This window comes from Pleurodeles waltl, chromosome 1_2 (assembly GCF_031143425.1).
Source record: "Pleurodeles waltl isolate 20211129_DDA chromosome 1_2, aPleWal1.hap1.20221129, whole genome shotgun sequence".
NCBI classification, from domain to species: domain Eukaryota; kingdom Metazoa; phylum Chordata; class Amphibia; order Caudata; family Salamandridae; genus Pleurodeles; species Pleurodeles waltl.
In genome coordinates, this window is record NC_090437.1 from 84,296,114 (window position 1) to 84,316,769 (window position 20,656).

At 41.7% G+C, this 20,656-nt stretch overlaps 1 protein-coding gene across 1 annotated transcript in view; it reads right to left on the reverse strand.

Annotated features, from left to right (window-relative positions):
• The window catches only part of DGKQ (diacylglycerol kinase theta), an 848,589-nt gene that overhangs the window by 16,446 nt on the left and 811,487 nt on the right, over window positions 1–20,656 (reverse strand). Inside the window, exons 17-21 of the mRNA XM_069236577.1 lie at window positions 19,945–20,093; window positions 16,579–16,760; window positions 3,277–3,377; window positions 2,329–2,475; window positions 1,013–1,124 (exon numbers count right to left, since the gene is read on the reverse strand). Coding sequence (XP_069092678.1) covers window positions 1,013–1,124; window positions 2,329–2,475; window positions 3,277–3,377; window positions 16,579–16,760; window positions 19,945–20,093 — 691 coding nt within the window. The remainder of the gene's footprint in view (window positions 1–1,012; window positions 1,125–2,328; window positions 2,476–3,276; window positions 3,378–16,578; window positions 16,761–19,944; window positions 20,094–20,656) is intronic.

The following is a 20,656-nucleotide window of genomic DNA, read 5'->3' on the forward strand; positions in this document are numbered from 1 at the left end:
CTAGCAGCCAAAGAGTTTGTGCTGCAGGGATCTGAGCCTACTTATTCCAAGGACAAAATGAACATGAAACCCTGTTGTCCTTGACCCCAAGCACTATGTCCAGGGTGTCCATAGGAATTCCACGCCTTGAATTCCCAAATTTTGGGGTAAATAGTGGAAATACTTTGGATTAAGCTGCCTAATTGTTTAATGCACAATACATGGTTGACTGAAATGTGGGAGCTGAAGTGTGGGAGTAATGTACTGGAGACGAAGAGTATGAGTAGGGTTGAACGACTGTTACTCCTAAATGTATTCTATATATATTGCAATGCCTTCAATAAATCTTTTTATGGTAATATCAATAGAAGTGATTTAACAAAAAAGACAATCCACAGATTGGAATGCACCCCCTGCCCCTGATAAAGAGGGCCTACTCCAAACACTGATGCACTCTATGCACTTCTAGTGACAAATACACTATCATTAGAGCATTCTCTTCTGTTCCACAGTCAGACACAACCACAAGTGCATCAGGCCAATCACCTACAATAACTTGGAGCCTTAGGCCCTGCTCAGGAACAACCCGAAACTGCCTAATGCAAAGCATGCACTGCAACCTAAGCACCCCTTATGATGTTATGTTCACTCCCAAGTCCATTACTGTTATGAACGGACCTCTGAATTGTGAATTTCACTCCCCCACACCTTCGGGAGCCCATATTCAGCCCAAGACTAATGCACACTTGTGAGATTTGGGAGACCTATGGACCCCTCATCAAATTCTGTTGTGGACCCCTAACCTTTTGCATTAAGCCACTGTGCGACTTTTAGGTGTTCACAAATGTCTGAATCTTGATATTGTGTGGATGATATTAATGTAAATGGTCAAACCACCTTAACATCACTAGATACTCAGGTCACGAGAGAAGTGGGTAAAAAGGCATCTTACTCCCTTCACTGTTTCATTTGGGCCTTAGTTCTATTTTAACAAATATGTTCAACTAATCAAATATATAAAAAACTGACTTACCATATGGACAACACCGGTCACACCAACAACTTCCAGTAAACCATCATCAATCCTTGGTTTCTCGTAACGATTATCATTGTCTGAGCCCCAAAGATCCGCTCCTGACCCCCAACTATAAAGCAAGAAAATAGGTACAAAACTTATCTACAGCGATATGTACGTGTTTTCAGTTACATGAGCATTATATATATTTTTTTAAATATTCTCATATCTCATATTACCACTATGTCTTGTTTTGCTGATGCCTCTTTACATACACACACAAATTAAGGCTCGGTGAGCTTCCTCCTCATTCACATCTTGTGGTGGATCATGTGCTACCTATGGAACTTGTTTGGCATTATGCCCAATTCCCTCCATCTCATGCTGAATGTCAGATACACAGAACACTGCCAATCTGCTCCACCACTGTGATACAGCCACCTGACAATTCAAAGTTAAATCTGTGCCAAGGAGCAAATAACTTCCTGCTTCATTATTTGCCACTCACCTAATTATTTTATTTTCTTTCCTGCAATTATGGCCATTTACACCGCATTTCAATACTACTATAATTATTTATTTGCTGATAACTAATGACCCAGTACATTGTTTTACTTCCTTCCATTCACAAAATTAGAACTGGCTTAAGTACTTTTGAGAATGTGGAAATTCTCCAAGTATGGTGGGATTTCACAAGCTTCAAAGTGGAGGGTGGGCCCAACTGTAAAGTTTGGGGAACACCCACAAACTGCTTACTTCGTGGTTATGCATAAACAACTTGCAGTTCTAGCTCCACTCAGGAAACTTAAATGTATGCACTCCTGCTAAGGCAGGAGGAAGTGGGCAATAAGGGAATGAGGAAATAAAAAACTAAAAATAAAAGAAGTGTTGGGGAAGCCAGTTCTTCATGGAAACATATTCTCACAATGGAGGATGAAAAAAAAAGTTTGAAAACTGCTAATGCACATTTGCATCAGATTTCTCTATAAGCAGAAATTCCAACCTGGTAGAAATTCCCACTGAATACTGTTGGAATAGGCTGGAGTGAGATCGAATATGCTCGAGCAAACTAAAAGTGCTGGATGGCCTCGTTGATGGTAGCAGTCGTTGTGGAACATGAAGGAGTCCTGAATGGTTGAAAGACAGTTTGGCCCCCTTTTTCCCTACACACATAGGTGAGTGGTCAGAACTTGTTAATTCAATTCTAACACATTTGCTACACTGTAAATAAGTAGCTGAAGGAAAAGCGGAGGCTGAAAAGGCACATGGCTAGTGATCGTGACCTCTAATTAAAGAGAAGAAAACATGCATAACATTAACTTTTTAAGTGGTACCTGGGAATGTTGAGGAAAATGAGGCCCTCGATGTTTGGAAGCTCCACCTCCTGCTGGTTTACTTGAAGTTTGATGTCATTATGAAGATTTCGGTTGTGACTTATCTTCTGCAGACCCACCTTCACATACACCCCTTTGTTGTGAAACCTGAGGACAAAAACGAGCTCACGTTCATTTTTATCAGTGCAGTTTGGCTTAAGAAGGTATTAAGGACCCAGCAACAAAGTGAGGTCACAGACGTCCATTGCAGTACCCAGGAGAGAAAGCTGATATGCTTGGCACTGCTCATTTTCCCCTCTGTCTACGAGGCTGCGAAGATAGCTAAAGGAATAAAACTAAACAGGGTGATAGAAGTCTTGCTTACTCTTTCTAATGTCCACAACTTGAAGCACTCCAGCCCTTCTGCAGCAGTGATGAGGCTGTCAAGGACTAAGGCTGATGTGATGTCATGGGGGGTGGGTCGAAGGATGAGTGATTTCCTTTCAATATCCCAAGTGTTTTGCTGAAATTATGTTTATGAACAAGGCAGATCCGTACTAGATGTCTGAATTAACCCTAGACACCGACACCTCTGCCTCCTTGAAGATAATCTGTGATATCTTCACAGTTAGTGGGCAAAACAGTTTTATGGTGGGGTAGGGTACATTCACAAACGCCCCTTTAAAGCCAAGTGCCAATTAAATTAAGAAAAGGTCATTTAGAAAAATGTTATAAATAAGCATTGATAGTATCTTAGGTACACCAGAAGGTTAGTTGAAAGAAATCATCATACCTCTTTACAGCAGGACCGACATACACGGCGTGGCCATGCACAAAGGATATTTCATTATAATGTAAGCAACATGTTCATTCATCCTCTTTGGAGAACTTGCAAGGTTTTTTGTGAGGCTAACGGGTATCAGAACGTTAAATCCCCCTAGGTGTGGCATAATTTGGCTCAAAACGTACCTGCTGTTAAATTTGCCCGGCTCTTCTTCTCTTGCCTGATGGAAGTCCAAGCTCAACTCCGCATCAATCCCAATGCCGCAGTAATTATTCATTTGGACGATCTATAATTCAAATTCAAGAGCATAAAAATGTGGCCATAGCATGTCTGTTAGGTCGTAATTCTACCCTCGTCTATGTGGAGCTAATTGATACTTTTGGAGTCAGGTAACTAAGGGCCAGATGTATCAAGCCTTTTTGAATTCGCAAACGGTGCGAATGCCCGTTTGCGAATGCAAAAAGGCCTTTCAGAATGTATGAAAGGCATTCTGAACGTAATTTAAAGGAATTGCTAAAATAGCGATTCCTTAAAATTGCGAGCCCATTTAGAGAATCGCAATTTGCAATTCTCTAAATAAGAAAACGCAAATAAGGAATCCTTATTTGTGATTTCTTAAGCACATGTATGAAGCAATTCCTTAATGCGAATTGGGCATTAAGGAATCACTATTACCACCAAGTTGAACTTGGTGGTAACCAGGTGCAAATTTAAAAAATGCATTAGAAATGCATTTTTTAAATTGACATTTAACGCACACATGCCCTTTTGGCATGTGTGCACCTCACATGTCTTCCAAAATTGTTTTGGGGTGCAGCAGAGGGGGCCTTTGGCCCCCAGCACCCTGGAGTTTGCATTTCCCAAATTGCAAATTCCAGTTAGGAGTTCGCAATTTGGGAAATGCAAATAAATTCGCAAGTATGGCCCGACAGGCCCATAGGTGCGAATGGGGGCTGTATTGCAATTTGCGATTCGGTAGTAGCATTTGCGATTTTTAAGAAATCGCTGTTACCGAATCGCAAATATGATACATAGCATCGCAAAAGGCTTTTTTTTATACATCTGGCCGTAAATCAGCTCCCAAGCTTTCAACGCTGTCCTTCTTACTACAGGAATATCCATCGGCTTTTCTACCTGACACTGGGAACAATGGGCAGGAAAGAATAGTAAGATTTACCCCTCATAAGGTACACATCAAAACATAATTGCCATTTAGTGTTCAAATAGCAGGGGTAATAGTAGCCAAAAGAAGGATAATCATGTTAACGACCTTGGAAGGCTGAAAGACTGAAGCCACCCTGCTAAGATAGTAACTTATTTTTATGTATCAAATATGTTCAATCCAAACATGTGTTATCTGATAAATCACTCTACAACTGATCTAAAAAGTCCTGAATACACATTAAATATTAAATGGAGAACTATCAAATTATTAGCAGTTTCTTTAAAACTCTTATTGAGGGTCACCAATCCAAGTTAAAACGTTTATGCCCATAACAAGAATCAAGTACCCTCTACGTCGCACACACCATCCCCTCCCACTGTACAGTCCACTAGCCACACACCATTGTACCTGCTTAAACAGCCAGTACTCCCATACCGGAATGTGTAGGTCACATCTGCATACAATACCACTATCAGCAAGAGCTCTAGCTCCTCGCACACGCTCGCTCACACTTTGCCATTGTTTATTTGGAAACTGGATTTCATAAAACACACATCATTAACACCATTCACTCAATACATACTGAAAAGAATAATACAATTGAAAAAAACATAATACAAAAACCTTAAAACATTTTAGGAACACTAAAAGGAATACAAACGCACACACTTTACACAATAAAAATATCTCCATTCACTTTTTGTAAATTCAGAATTACAAATCGTACGCACAAAATCGTAATAGATTAAAAATATCCTTATAATAAATCTAGAACATACATGATTATCAAAATCAAATAAGCACATATATTAAACAAATGCGACACGAATCACATGCTCACAAACAGCTTTCCCCTACTCAAGACTCAATCAAGCTTTCCTGAAAAGAACGCAAAGTGACCCATTCTCCCATTAGAATGGCCTCCATCACCTGAAACATGGAGTTTTCCTGTCAATACGACCTGAAAAAATCTGCTTATATTAAGTAGACCACTCCCTCAGATTTAACAATTTCCCCAGTCCTCCCTCACGGCAAGGCCTTTCTTTCAGCCCTAACTGTAATACAACGCTGGCAGACATGAGCCAACGCAACTGGCTCGTAATCTGGCAGAATAAAAAATGTATTGGAGATTGTAGGCAGGTACATAATATCTTCGATCACCTACCCACCACGGCAGCATTTAACACCTGCCCCAGCCTAAATTTCATGTACCACTTCCTAATGTCAGGGAGAGAGGTTTAGCCAAGGGAATCACGCTGTAGGCTATAATCACCCAACTGGCCCCGGTGTGGAAGAGATTCATTGAGACATCTTTCTTTATCAGGATTTGCAGGCCATTCCACCATACTATAATGTACTGTGTCATTTACATACCACTTACTACCCCTATGTGGGCGCTGAAAAGCTTGCGTATGACTAAATCAGGTTTAATCTAGCCATATTCTACCCCATCCAGCCACATTGATTACACGATCTCTCGCACTTCATCACCCACCACACTGCTAAACGCTGCATCCCATAACATGATAACCTCACCTCTGTGGTCATCAAGCACAACATGGAAACACTTCCCACACTGGACCAAAACAAAGACAACATTCTTCCAACCACACACCTTACACGGTGTAGCTTGCTACCCACGTAACAGTGCTTCAGCGCCCCACCTAGTGGTAATAAGCGCTATATACATGTTGTAATGCAATTCAATACAATACCTGACTCCTCAGGTCAGCAAAATATCATTATATGTGGAGGCTGTTGGGTTCAAGGCTCAAAGTGTAATGCAGAAGGCTCGTGGCTTGATGTAAGCCAAGTTGTCAATTGTAATAACACACAGTGTTCATTGCAACGATATTAGCAGTGTGTCCCTATCTTCCTTAAGAAGCCACCTTAGAAAATCATACTGTGGCTGTGAGTCCATTGAGCTAGCCCCTGCACCTAAGTTCGCTACGGAGACCTACAGGGCCTCTTTCAAAGCCTACCCTTTACACGTCCAGCCAACCTTATCTAAACAATGTATTTTACTTCTCACTCTAAAGGATCTCTTTAGTTGGAGATGCTTCCCCAGGATCATATGGAAATAAACGCAGATACAGAAGCTTTCCACTTGTTACTGGGCCACCCTTAGCCGCCACTGAAGAAACCTGTTAAGGTTATTGATGGACAATGTGAACAGTAAGAGGGTAAGAATACAACACTGACCCACCTTAAACTGGACAGGAAAACCTTACATTATTTCTCACAGATTTCCGAACCTGACACCAGCAGTGTTTAGATGGTAAAGAACAGAGATTGGTTTGAAAAGGGTGTGGTCAATATCCATCTGTCAACACCTCTGCCAAAACAAGGCCATGTCAAATGAACTGAAGGATGTTTCTACATTTACATAGGGCACAAGTATTGAACCCTTTTCATGCACAATATATCTGTCCATCATTAAATGGAATAGATATCCGAGGTAATCATTTCAACTTCCCTCCCTGATTGGCCTGCATTCACACCATCAATCTTCTTCTCCAAAGATGATGCAATACAGCCTTGCGAGTATGTATCAAGGACAGAGCTGAAGAAGTAGTGAAAAGATCCTTAATTATTTGGGACCATCACCAGCATTTGGGTTTGATAGACAAAATGTGTCCTCATTCCATGAGGTATTTTAAAAGATCTGAGGGTACCATGTGTGGCCTTAGGGACTTACAAACGTTTATTTTACACTAGCCCTTTAGACACTTCGGTGACAATTAAAGGATAACACCAAAACACCAACCTGTCCTCCACCTCTGGGGTGCTTACTTCGCTGCACCCACTTTCACGCCTTCTAGCAGAGAATATGGTTCCAATAAATGAGCCTTCCACCCTCCTTCCAGGATAATGAATTTGGAATATGTTTAATCCTGCAGGTACTAAGTTCCAAATACTCTGCAGTCATTCAGAGCTACTGCACCATTTAAGTTACCCAAGCAATGGTCTCGGCTTCCATCTGCTACGTGTTGTCGGATCCTAACACTGGGCCTTCAATAGTCAGAGCATGATTCCCTACCACCGGCACCCAATTCCTTGCAATAAGTTAAATTCACTATTCCTATCACTACACCCCTTGGAGGCATCAGCCTCCGGCACTTTCATCTGAGCCCATTCAGGTAGTTGAAAAGAGAGTACGGTAAGCATTAAGACGTTTGGCTTGATTTTACCCAAGATACCTACTCTAAACTGACTGGCATCCTAAGTAATAGACCAAGACAGACACACAGACAATGAAGTTTTGGAGTTTATAATAAATGCTTTGCTGGCTGGTATGCCCTCCTTTTGTCTACAATTAATCAACGTCAAACCTCAGAGGTGCAGAATCTAAACTTGTTTGCGACCAGCATGGTCTTTGTATTGTCATTGACACTAGGTAATACCCCAACTATCCTGGCCTACCTTGCTTGGCAATTTAGTAAGGACGAGACCGTTTTCTTCGAGTCCGAGTATTATAGACGTTTAGCACAAATATTTTCAAGGACGAAAATAAGCACATTTAAGACACTGGGCATTTGGAGCCAGATGTACTAAGCATTCAAACAGCCACAAAGACTCCAACTCAGATGTGTGACTGTTGAAAGGCTTTTTTAATGTATTAATCCAATTTTAGGAGTCGGAAAAGCATATCTGACTCCTAAAATGGGATTCTGAATGGATACCAGTTTGTTTTCTGGAAGCGGTGTGTTGTAGTAGTTCACACAAATAATGGATCAGTAACAGACGTAGTAATGGTTTGGGACCAAAATCCAGTTGCAAAACATTGAAATGTTGTCGATACTTTAAAGGAGGTGGTAATGCATTTGCAAAAGAGAAGGAGTCCTAAGGGTACCCCTTCCCCTTTGGGAGTGTAAAAGTAAATGTTGGAGTGTAGATAAAGGGCCTCTGCCTACTCTACAAACTATATACACACAATATATATATATATATATATATATATATATATATATATATATATATATATATATATATATATTTTTTTTTTTTAAATGAAGCCAAGTTTTCAAAAAAGAGCTGCAATGGATAAAAAACATTTCCTTTACTTAAAAACCTACCGACATGGTTGTCTGCCCGCCTAGTATGCCACCATACCTGTGGTGGCCTCCAATCATAGTGTGTCACAATTTGTGACCTAACTCATTAATATCCACAAGATAAGTTAGATGCCACCAACTACAATTCGGAATTTAAAGATCCAACCTATTAGTACATAGGTTGGTTCTTAACCTACTTTAGTGATCCCAAAAATAATGGGTGTAAATTGCAACCAGTATTTTGCAAACAGTATAAAGTAATCTGGCCCTTGAATGTTTCCCCTTTGCTAACTAGCTATAGATTTTCAAATAAACTGAAATTCCAAATAGCAGTCCTCTCCTTGGGTTGTCCTGATTTGTTATGGCATGTTTCCGGTTGATGACGTAAATGAAAAGCATCAAAAATGATATGCCTGTCCTCGTCTTAGGACATCACTGTAACTCCACCATAGCTGCAAGCCCACATCTAGCACCCACTAAAGAAGTAGATGTGAGACAGAACAAAACTATACATGTTAAACTGTAAGCTGTAAAAAGTCTCATGGTCAGAAAATTCATAAGAAAGTTGCATCAAAGAATGCATTTGGACGCTCATTAGGAAAAACTGTATCATCCTAATTCATGCATGCTTTGGAAATATATTAACTGCATTACAAAAGTAGGGTGTTTTAGACTCAAATGAGGTTGCATGCATAGGTTTGGAAAGTTTTAAATGTAAGCAAACATGCATTACCTTTGATGGACGGGAGTACTGAGATTTGCAATCATTGGCATTTCAATGTAAAGTATGTGCCAACAGGGTGGGTTTAATTTTGCCTAGCAGTCAACAGAGGCATGGTGGTCGCTCCTTTTTTATATGTCATTGCTAGGAGTATTCAGCCTGACTTGTGTGCGACACAATTATTCCTGCATTGCCCTAATTTGGAGTTTTGCAAATCAGTGTTTTAATCATAACCCAATATGTACTGATTTCATGCTTGCATTTCGTTATGCAAGGAATTCCAGTGAAGCTGATGGGGACGTATTGTACAAATAAAGAGCTCCAATTGAGTAACACTGTGAGAACATTTCTCTTTTGCATGCCCCCTCCCCCCATATTTTGTTGACTGTGTTTTTGGTTCTTAAACTCGGATACTGGGGCACTGCTGTCCGGTCCCCAGTGTATGTTCTGTCACCCCTAAAACATGGTAACATTGGCTAATCCTTAATTGGTATATTTAACTTTCCTGTAAGGCCATTCTATATGGTGAAGGAAACACACCCATGACACTGATCTCAAACGTCACCTGTGGAGACTGCAGCATATACTGTGTTATCCACTAGGCTGACAAGGAAAGCATGACTTTAGGGGTACACATACAGCCTTAAAACTGCAGCTTTTAAACCTGCAGGTAGACTTGTCAAAGTAAATATTTTTGACAGGAGACAAACTTACTATTAAATATGAACTAAGTCACCCTTAAGTAGGCCATGCAGCCCACAAGGTAAGGTGTCTAGTATTTAAAAGTGAAACATTTGAGAATGTTATGGTTGGCTTGTTCTTACAGTAACTTGCCCCTACAAGCTTTTTCACTATATAGGTACTGTAGCTTCTTCTATCAGAAAAAGCTAAAGAACAATTTTAGTGCTATTTTTGTATCTTTGGTTTGAGAAAAAATACTGAGCCCATTCAACCATTGTTTTTAATATTTATTAAAAATACAAGCCAATGGGTAAGTTAGATCGTTGATAAGTATACAGAAAACACAACTTTTAGTACAGCAGAAAGCCATATTTTCCTGCCTGAATCCCCAGTTGGCTTATTAGCATTAGCCTGCCTACAGCTGCTCTCCTTGCCAGTGCTTCACCACTTGAGGTATGAAACTGCTGCCAGAGCAGAGACAATGGTTTCGGGTCTTTTGGCAGGACGGCTTTGGTGTGAGGCATGCAGTCCAGCTTATTTTAAGAAGGGCCACTTGGGAGGGTTCAGAAAACTAGTTAACTTGAAAGGGACCAGGGTGAGGCCTGCCTTATCATATTTTAATGTAAAGTGAGACACCTAAAGGAGGGATCTTTTGATCCCAGGGTACACTCTAGCCATTCTGACTTCACTTACAGGGGAGAGAAGCTGTTTCCAGAAGCCGTTTGGTGTGGATAGGTAGGAGAGGACTGTTCATTGCTCTTTACACATCCCCTGTGTGGACCACATGCTGCGGCCAAAATGATAGTGTGTGTACCATATTATTGTTTTTACTGAAAATGGCGCAGTGTGGGATAGTTTGCAGGAGGGCAAACAGGATGTGCTGAACAATGAGGGACTTTATACTCCTTGCATAGGGAGTGTTCAAGAGCATATCCACATACTGACTAGTGCACTGTGCAAAAACGGACCCTCTTCTTCAGAGAACAATCTGTGCCTATGAAAAACCAGAAGAGGATAAAACCTGCTGGCTGTGACCTGTGAATGGACTTGAAGGGTTGGACCTGTTCACACTTGTACCCAGGACTAACTGGTGGACTCCAAGAGTACATTGGCTGACCACCTGTGGGCCTACTCACACACAACAAGCTGGAAGAGGCCTCTCATGGAAATAATCAGTTGATTGGTGGCAAGTGAACTCTCACTGGATTGAGTTGGTTGCCTCTTCTGGAGTAGGTCTTGGACTCTAAGTATGTGCCTGACGATCTGGGAGCATTGGAAGTGACCAAGAGGAACTACTCCAAAAAGAAGGAAAAACTGTTAGGTCCTACTCAGAGCTTTTTGCAACCCAAAAGAAGACTGTTGCAGAACTTTAAGGCTAAGGCACCTGCCTTTGGTTTGTTCTGTCTAGATATTGCTTCCAGGCTTGTCCTGTTGGAAGTTTTTGAGCTCCAAAAAACAGACTGAGTCCCAGCTTAGAAAGCTTGACAGGGCAAAAACGCAAAAAGTAACCAGCCGATGATAATTCTTAAGCAGGAATGAAATTGGAATTTTCCTGCTGGGAGCTTTTCCTGCCAAAACCAACTGCTTCAGAGGAACCTCATGCCACAGTTCTCCAACTCTGAGGAGACTTCGTCAGATATAGCCTACAACCCTTTCATGCAGGAGGATTTCTATTTCCATTTAAAAAAAAAGACTATGTCAGAACATAAAATATTTGACTGGGTCAACCCACTAGGCTTAATCAGCTTCCAGTAAATTTTTGTGGACAGCCTACTGCATCCATTAATCCTACCCTGTTACTTGGTGCTTGTTAACTTAAAAACAACAAGCATTTGCAATGCAACAGGTCTCGCGTTTGTCTGAGTAAGAGCTATTAGCTTTGTAAACTCCTAACCAGACTTTTCTTGCCACATAAAATGAAAAGTAAAACAATTTCACATAAGCGAGCCGACGGCCATCATGAGAGCAATACAAATACACAAAGGGAAACAGAAGTTCGCTCGCAGTGAAATGTATTGGCAAAAGTGCAATTATCCATATAATCAGCAAAAGTGCAAGTATCCATATCACAGAGTCGATGTCATGCAAAGCGCTCTACTACTGCCCAGCGAGATCGCGATGTGTAGGAAGTAAAAAGAACACGTATGTGACTGGAGCACTGTTACTCCAGTGGGCATAGCGAGGAACATAAATGTGCATGGCAGATAACTTCTATGAACATCGTGGACAATGGTATACTCAAATCTAATACTCATACTTAGAATTCTCCATCTGCCAATTAGGGGTGTTAGGTTCGAGAACATTTATAAAAAATGTATACAAAACATATACATCTGCCGAGCAGGTTCCTGCTTGCTCGCCAAACTACAAACATTCGTCCCAAACTTGGGGGCACAGAGAAGCTTCCGGGGTCAGGCAATGGGGCAGCACTGGGTCCCGGCCTCTCACCTGGATGTTGGTGAGTACAATCTCCCTCTCCATGTTGGACGCCATTTGCCGCCGATTGCTGCAGCTGCCCCGCGCTAGCGACTCATGGAGCGGGCTCCCCGAGGTGTGTGCGTCTCGGCTCCCAAACACCCAGCCCTCGCCACGCTGTGGCCCCTCAGCCAGCCTCAGTCCCAGAGCTTTGCCCAGCTCGGCGTCACGGCTGTCGCGCAGCTCCTCGGTCACCGTGTTGGAAGGAGCTGCTTTGCGGCAGCTGGGTCACGTGACGTCCAGCTGCAGCGGCTGTGCGGAGGAGGCGGCGTTGCTGCCGGCCGGGGACTCCAGGGAGACCCCCAAACTTAGGGAAGGGGAGTGGACGCCCCCAGGGCTCTAAAAACTTATAGTTTGTGGCACCGGGGCTAGGCGGCATAGAATTCTTTTGTAAAATGTTCAGCTGACGAGTTAGGCGTAGTAATGAAACTATAGCAAACATTTGGAATGCAATAGTCTTGTGTTTGCTCGAGTTAGAGCGTTGTAAATTACTGACCGGACTTTTATTGCCACACAGACGGAAAATAACAAGAGGAAGAGAGCGAGCTGACCCTGGAAAAGCCCCCCTCTGATGTTGTTTTATGTTTACAGAGGGAGCTGGTGGGGAGGAGGGACTGAACAAGCACCCACACTGTTGAGGTGAAACAGGCAAATGCCCCAAAAAAGTCCCTTACAGAAGAGATAAGCAGGACATAACGTAATTACACAGTACTTTGTGCTGCTCCCAATGTGAAAAAAGTCAGGACAAAGAGGCAAACTAACCACTAGCAAGCAAGGATTTTTGAAGGACACTGCAACTAACAAATCAGGACGCTGGAACTCGCTCTATTGTATACTTTAGTATACAGCAGGCTGAACGCTAACGCTCGACCTAAAAATATATATGTATATTATCTATGGTTCCTCTTCTTGGATTTTAATCAGTCTTGGGTCATTTGTTTTATTACATTTGTCTTGATTTTCTGAAATCGGTTGCAGAATTTTTACTGTGTTGTGTTTTGACTATTAATTGTTTAATATGTCTAAATACTTCTATGTTCCATGAGTTAAGCCTGTCTGCTGTGTGCCATAGCTAACAGTGATTGAGCAATGGTTTATTTATTGAAACAGTGTGGTTTACTTTACAATGTTAGGAACTTACTACTTGTGAAGAACTCAAATCCTCCCAAATAATAACCCATTTTATTACAGGCATTCTCTCACTTTCTTGTTTACACTCGCGTTCAGTTTTATGTTTACTTGCTCTGTCAATTGTCTTAATTTTGCAAATTGAGCTTTTTATGTCAAATAATAACACCAAGCCCCTGAGCCAAAGTCTCAACAATTGACATCGTAATTACTTCCAGGTGCTAAATGTATAACAGGTACATAAACGTTCAGGCAGAAGGTTCTGCCAGACAATAAGAAAGATGAACAAATACAATCAGACAATAAGTCTGAGAAACTATTTTCTTTTAATGCCAACCGCTGTGGTGCTGAAATTAGCAACTCAAGTTAATACAACGATTCTTTCCCAATCTCATGGCATAGCTCTTTTATCCCTCCTCTGATGACTCTAAACCCATACAGATTGTGGTACTCCCATGCACGGTTTGTACTGCTTTTTACCATAAGATGCTACAGCTCTGCAGTGGAAGATGGAGGCCGTCCCGCCTAATACATGTAGGGCAGCCCACAAGTGTGCCATCCAGTAGACATGGGATTGGATTGCCCCATAAACTGAATGAATGCCTAGGTGCAGATCCTTTATGAAAGTACTAACCAAAACCAATATCTATCTTGCAGCATCTAGTGACTCTAGATTTCTATTCATCACATCCATGTAATATGCACTGCATAAATGAGTTTCTTCTGGGGATGCACTCACATCCATGATAGCCAGCATCAAAGATAACCATAAAACATCCAGCATGGAAATGAAGAGAGAGAAGACAACTAAGCCAGACTTTATATCAGGTACACAGAGCTCACTGTTGATATGTGAAAATCACACACGCAATAAGGAAGACTTTTTGACTGATGCACTCATTATATGTTCATTTTGATCAGTTTTCCATATCATATAGAATATCTTAGTAACAACGGAGGGACTACAGACCTTATATTCTAAAGGTGCATTATATGTCTCATAGTGATTACCGTGTTCAGTAATGTATATCCATTGTTACTTGTGAAAGTGCCCAGACGTAAGGTCCGAAATGTTATGTTCTGAAGCAAAGAACTAAATTTAAATGTAGCTTAGAAAACACCGAACAACTTGTCCCCATTGGTTGCAAATGGAAAATGTCAATATCTTGCCCGAAAGGTGCTGGGTAAGTATTACAATTAGTACAATTTAAATTCAAATAAGATCTCAGTTTAATTCAGTGTAGCTTTAGTAGGAGGCTGTACAATTGTTTTCAGAAAGTAGTAAATAAATGCTTGACCATGATATCAGGAGCATGAAATTCAGATGGTGTTCCAAGAGGTATAAATGGAGTAAGAATTTGACACAGAAAACGTATGAAATACACATAACAGTTTTCATACCGATTTGGAATTCCCATGTCAAGGTACAATTTAGCTAGGTTTCCATAACGTAGTCACAATTTATGACGATGGTCTTTAAACATTTGTAAACATCAGTAATTTCAATTCATGTTTAATTTACTCATCAGCAAATGATGAGAAAAAAATCTTAAACACAATCCATCAATAACAATCCTTTTACAATGAGCAAACAAAGTCCTGAATAAACCAAGCATAATCATCCTCTTTCAGCCCTGCCAAGTGTTACACATATCGCGTTAGAAGAACGCTTTTCAGTCATTTTCCCACATTACCGCAATGCCTGAGATTGTCAGGCAAGACCTGAAGTGCGGTAAAACCTCCTTGTTCCAGTTTCTCCCTTTGCTAGGTAAGCTCTGAGTAGTGTTTATCATATCAAAGGACACAAGATGGCGCTGGTGTACAACTAAAGGTATGGGATCATGATATATTAGGATATTTATATGGTTCTCTCGTCTTCATCGCTTGATTTTGCTTGCAAGAAAGTGTAACTCAGTCATTGAAATGTCACTCATAATTACACTTTGCATTATAAGCTGAAACGCTGTGGGCAGTTGGTAAAGGAAAGCCTTGTTTTGCACAATCACTTTAAGATTGTATTAGTTTGTCTTTCCCATTTAGCCTGGCCGAACAATTAGATTTCACCTGAACGTTTAGACGTGTGATAAACATATGGCTCCTTTATTCATAGAAGTACTTGCAGAGCAAAATGTTGAGGCTTTATTTAAGGAGCCAGTGTTAATTCTTGACACCATAATTTGAAAAACTGCAGGACGATAAATAGGAAAATGACGGAGTGCCCCTCAATGGAAGCTCTTGGTTACATCGTATGCCACCTTCAACTTCACGGGAACTCTTCACATAATAAAGTACGGAATATTGGATCTTTTCTGCTATGACTAGGAAACATTGCTATGCAGACCTCCATATGACTGCATTGTCTCCTTTACCACATTACACAACAACATCACAATGGCCTCTTTCGAAGTTTAGACTACTGCAGGCAATATGTCACACAGGGCCGGCTTTAGGGCTGTGCGAGCGGTGCAGCGGCATCGGGTGCTGGCCTGGATTGGGGGGCGCACATCTCAGGGGGGCGCTGTGTTTAGGAATGACTTACGAAACTTGCGATTTAAAAGCACCTGCTGAAAAGTTCCTTGTGTGTCCAGCCTTCAGGAAGCAATTAAAATGTTAAGATACCTCGAGAGAGAGAGAGAGAGATTGGAGTTTTGTACAGAGACAGTTATGGCTCGCCTTAAAGTAGCACAGAGGATTAAAGTGCCTGCTGTAAAGAACATAATTATATTTTATGTGGATAGCTGAGTGGATTAGTGAATCCAGCCTTTATAAGCGCTTTAAAACGAATTTATGTGAAAGGGGGCTACGGAGAGATAAGGGGCACATTTCCGGGGTGCTAGTGAGGGAATCCGAGGAGGTGGTCATGGGGTGGGAGGGGTGTCAAAAAAGAATGTGGCACAGGGCGCCTCCAGCGCTAAAGCCGGCCCTGATGTCACATACATATCAGCTTGATTCACCCTCCAGTAAACCAATATTGTGCAAGGACAATTAGCACCAATCTACTAGTGGCTACTAGACAAGAGAAAGCCTATTGTGGTCGCAGATCCTCTTTTGTCAATACCAGTCTTTCCTAATCTCACTCCCACCTCAGATCCCAGCTACTAAACATGTACTAGCATTTAGGAAAATGAAGAAAACCCGCTTTCAGATCCACACACATTGAACTGATCACTAATAACAAAAAACACTATCAATTGACCCCTCCCCACCAACACACACACACACACACACACAGAAACTAAAAGTAAACAAAAACACAGGATACCTTTGGAGGTTCAGGTTCCAAAATGCCATTTTCTGTTCCATCAACGACTTCCTGAGCATCTAAAAGGATGGTCCACCGATCCATAAGAACATTGTCTGCTTCATCTACTGATATTAAAATAGAGTAGGGGTCCTCTCCGCTATATCCAGCCCCCCAACGGAGAACCCTTCCCAAGTCATTTCCTGTGTGGGCAAAGAAGACGTGAATTTGTTAATTTGTTATGTTGCAAAGTTACGGTGAGGTAAAAAAACACATTCTCGCTAGGGCTCTACCACTGCCAGCTACCAAGATGACATTATCTTCTTAAGTTAGCAGCGTGCCCCATCGCATAGGCATCATCGTCGTCACACAATCCTCCGCCTGCTGTAAAATACTCCTCTGAAATGAGTTTCACTGGAGCCGAACTGACGGGGCTCCGAAGCCACACATTTGTTCTAGAACAAATACAGACACCCACTGCCATCTCACTCCATCCAAAACTTGGAAATAACCATGTAAAAAAGGATTGACAACCGAGAATGAACATAGAGTGTGACGAAAATATCACAGATCCACTTTTCTTCTGAGATTGCTTCTTGGAGTGCATTGTGAAGCATATAAATTCAAAATAAAGTTCTAAAAAAATGTAAAAAGACAAGTACTGCCCGCTATCTTATACCAGATGTTTTGTTTAAGTGGACGGTGGGGGCTGGAGATACACTAAGCAGGAGTGTGGAGTATCTTGACTAACGTCCAATTTAGGGTATTGTGGTGATGGGAAGCAGCGGCAACTTCGGCTGTGTTGGTGTGACTCACAGTCATGTGTTCATGAAGTATTCCGTGTCTTTGTCCTGCAGTCCAGGGAGAGGGGGGCCTCAGAGGGCACGTCTGACTTCGGGGGGCACTGTTGGAGTGTTTGCTTCTGGTTTCCCTTGCTAAGTTTGACTTTTACGTTTTCTCTGGATGTTTTTTCCTTAGGAAGCATAGAAAGTGAAATGTCCGGCATTCCTAAACCAGACTTCAGTGCTTCCAAGACTATCAGTGCAGGTTACCTAATTTGATGTGTTTTCTTTTCACGTGGGCACATTATAATTACTTTGTTTCAGCTGACTGACTGACTTTCATGCACTGTTCACTGTAAGTCACTCATTTCAAAGACAAGCAAATAGGATGGTTGCGTGATTCCACCATTCTTTGCCTGGCACTATACAACTTCCAACCTGATGACTGAATAATTGATGAAAAAGTGAATCTAGTACACAACGCTGGTGAGAGGCTTGTAAACGTATTAATCACAAGGGAGAAGAAGAGTGCAGCAATAAAATTCGATATGATGTTTCTTCACCATTCTCTTCATCCTCCTTACAACATGGGGTGATATCACCGGGGCAGCTTGGGATTGAGCGCTAGCCTTGAGCACTGCTGTGCACATGTTTTTTAAGACACTGTGCTAGTGCATGAGCTACAGACAGGACAGTTCATACACTGGGAGCAGTAGTTGCCAACCTATTTCCGAACTATGCTCTCTGCTGACCATGCTCTAACTTGGAGAAATTCCGAGTAAAGTGTATGTGGATTAGAAACTTTAAAGTCGTAAAAACAGGCGCACGACTATGCAATTTCACAGCCACACGTTCATACGTCCCCTTGACCTCTAGTTTTTGTTTTTATGCAGTAAAATTCTGGAGTCTTATACAAATTTGATTTGGTATTAGTATGCGCTTCTCCGTGAACACAGTAGATAATAAATGGCGCAATAATTGACTGGTCCACTGCCTTATTGTACGTTTTTAAAAATAATTTTTAAGTGGCCTCAGAACTGTTCAAATCGGGAACACAGAATTGCTATCAAAGTTCATTATCAAAAACACAGTCTGTACTGTCTTTCCTGTTATTAATGGCATCCAATCCCCTTGTCTGTCTCTTAGTGGAGCAACGACGTATTTAAATGTTCGCCTCATTGGGCCTGAAGTTTAGTTAGCGGCATTATTTGTGGTCATGATATGAGCTACTAGCAATCAATCGTTCTCCGCCTGTTAACTCTGGCCTCCAGGGTCAGATGAGTCCCTTCTAACTAGGTGTATGGAAAGGTCTCTCTGTGGTTTTGGGATTACAAAGAATTCCCAAGATCCCTCTACTGATGCTTTTAGGGCAACTGTGCATGGCTCTGCACAAGCCTGTATGCTAACTAAAATGACACCTCATGTACCTCCCATGAAGCTCATGCACACACTTCATGTTCATCTTCCTCTACATTCTAACAGATATTTGATTAATAGGTAAGTAGAAATTCCGTGCCTACCAGCTTCTTTCCCGCTATGAAAGTGAAGAAGAAGAAGAAGAAACATCCCACTCATGATTCTCTTAACCTTGATACCCAATCCTGGCTCATATACTGAACACTTCCACCCCTCACTGTACGGTGCAGTCCCAATGGAACGCATCACTACAGGTATATTCCAATCGACTGCATACCTGTCTTAGTACACACATTAGGGATATTAAGACACACGTTCAAAGTCCTCAGAACAAGGGTCAATAACTGAAAAATATTGCTCCTTGGAAGGTCTCTTTAGTGCTACATAGGGCGACTTTTTTCATTCATTGTTTCTACAGACCGCCAGAAAGAGTGATTCACATTTGACTGTCTGGTCCATTGGAGTAGGCTTCCTCAGTACATCTTTGAGGACAGCACAGTTTGTTACAGCCCATTTAACTACCACACTAATCCAAACCCTCTTAGTCGGAGCTGAACTGGGCCTCCATGGCCTGGACAACCTCCACTTCACCAACACTACTGGAAGACCCTCGAAATTGATGTCTACTTTCAATTCCTTCTTTGTGCTTACAACGTGCGAGTTGCTTTGTAACGAAATACTAACAGTGAACTGTCTCCAATGGAGGGACCACAGTTACAGTCGTGCCAATTCAACAACTGGGCAATGCCTTCTGAGCTCGTTTAATTGGATGTATTCAGTAAAACTTTACGCTCAGCAGTTAGGAATTAATAAACCCCACAGACATCATTAAGAGCATTCACTTAATTGCAAAGGAACCAGTACCAGCAGTGAAAAGATACAAAGGAATAATGAGATCAACAGCATTTCTGAAGTGCTTATTTTCACACGGAGGTTGCAGTCAAAATCTTTATGTGAAAATCTGGAGGAAAAAGGAGATATATTTAGGGGGTGATGTGGCAGACGCAGAATTGCTGATTCCACTCTCTGTATCGTTAGCTCCAGAGGGCGGGGGAAAGTCGAACAATTTATGGTCCATTCCTAATAAAGACCTTGATATACAAATATGTTCACTTGACAAACCTAAGCTCTGCTGTAGCGCCAGAGATCCCCTGGTCCACAATGCTGGAGCTTGTAAGCGCGTTCTCACCTGTTCCCAGAGGCAGGACAGCTATCGAGGGTTCGCTGCAGGCCAGCTTGTGCCTGATCTCCTCCAGCGCACCAAGGACCCAGCCCACGGTGCCGTCCCCGCCGCACACCAGCACTCGCAAATGGGGCACTTGAGAAAACGTGTGAAACCTTTAGAGACAAAGACACAAATTGTTTTTCCAGTTTAACAGTGTGTGAGAAAACAAGCATCGAAGACAAGGTTCGAGTTGTAGAGTATGAGCCTTCATTGAGGGGCGAGCACCATCTTAGTTTAACAGATCAGATCAGCGCAGAGTCTTCTAAAAACATCACGAAATGAGCTAGTAAGGTGTTAAATGTACAGACGTGTCTGTCACAGAAAGGTGTATCCTAAAGATGTTCAACAAAGGCGTTGAGCTCCCTGTTTTGAAATGTCGGCTAGGCTGACTGGTATGTACTGATACAGAGGACGGGGCCTTGAGAGCTGCGTTTTGCTGGTGAAGGTTTAAGTCATGGTTTACTTTATTCTCCAATGTCATTCACTCATCAAGCCCACACCTCTCGAGCCGCAGTTGGGAGTTTTAAAACAGAATCCACGTGCCAGAATAAGACTTGGGTGGGTATGCTAATTTCCCCAAAAACAATACAAACTTTTTGCTCGAGTAATTTACTTTCTCTTTGAATAGGAATATACTGAAGTTAGTTTTGCCTACTTAAAAAAAGAGTAAGACAAA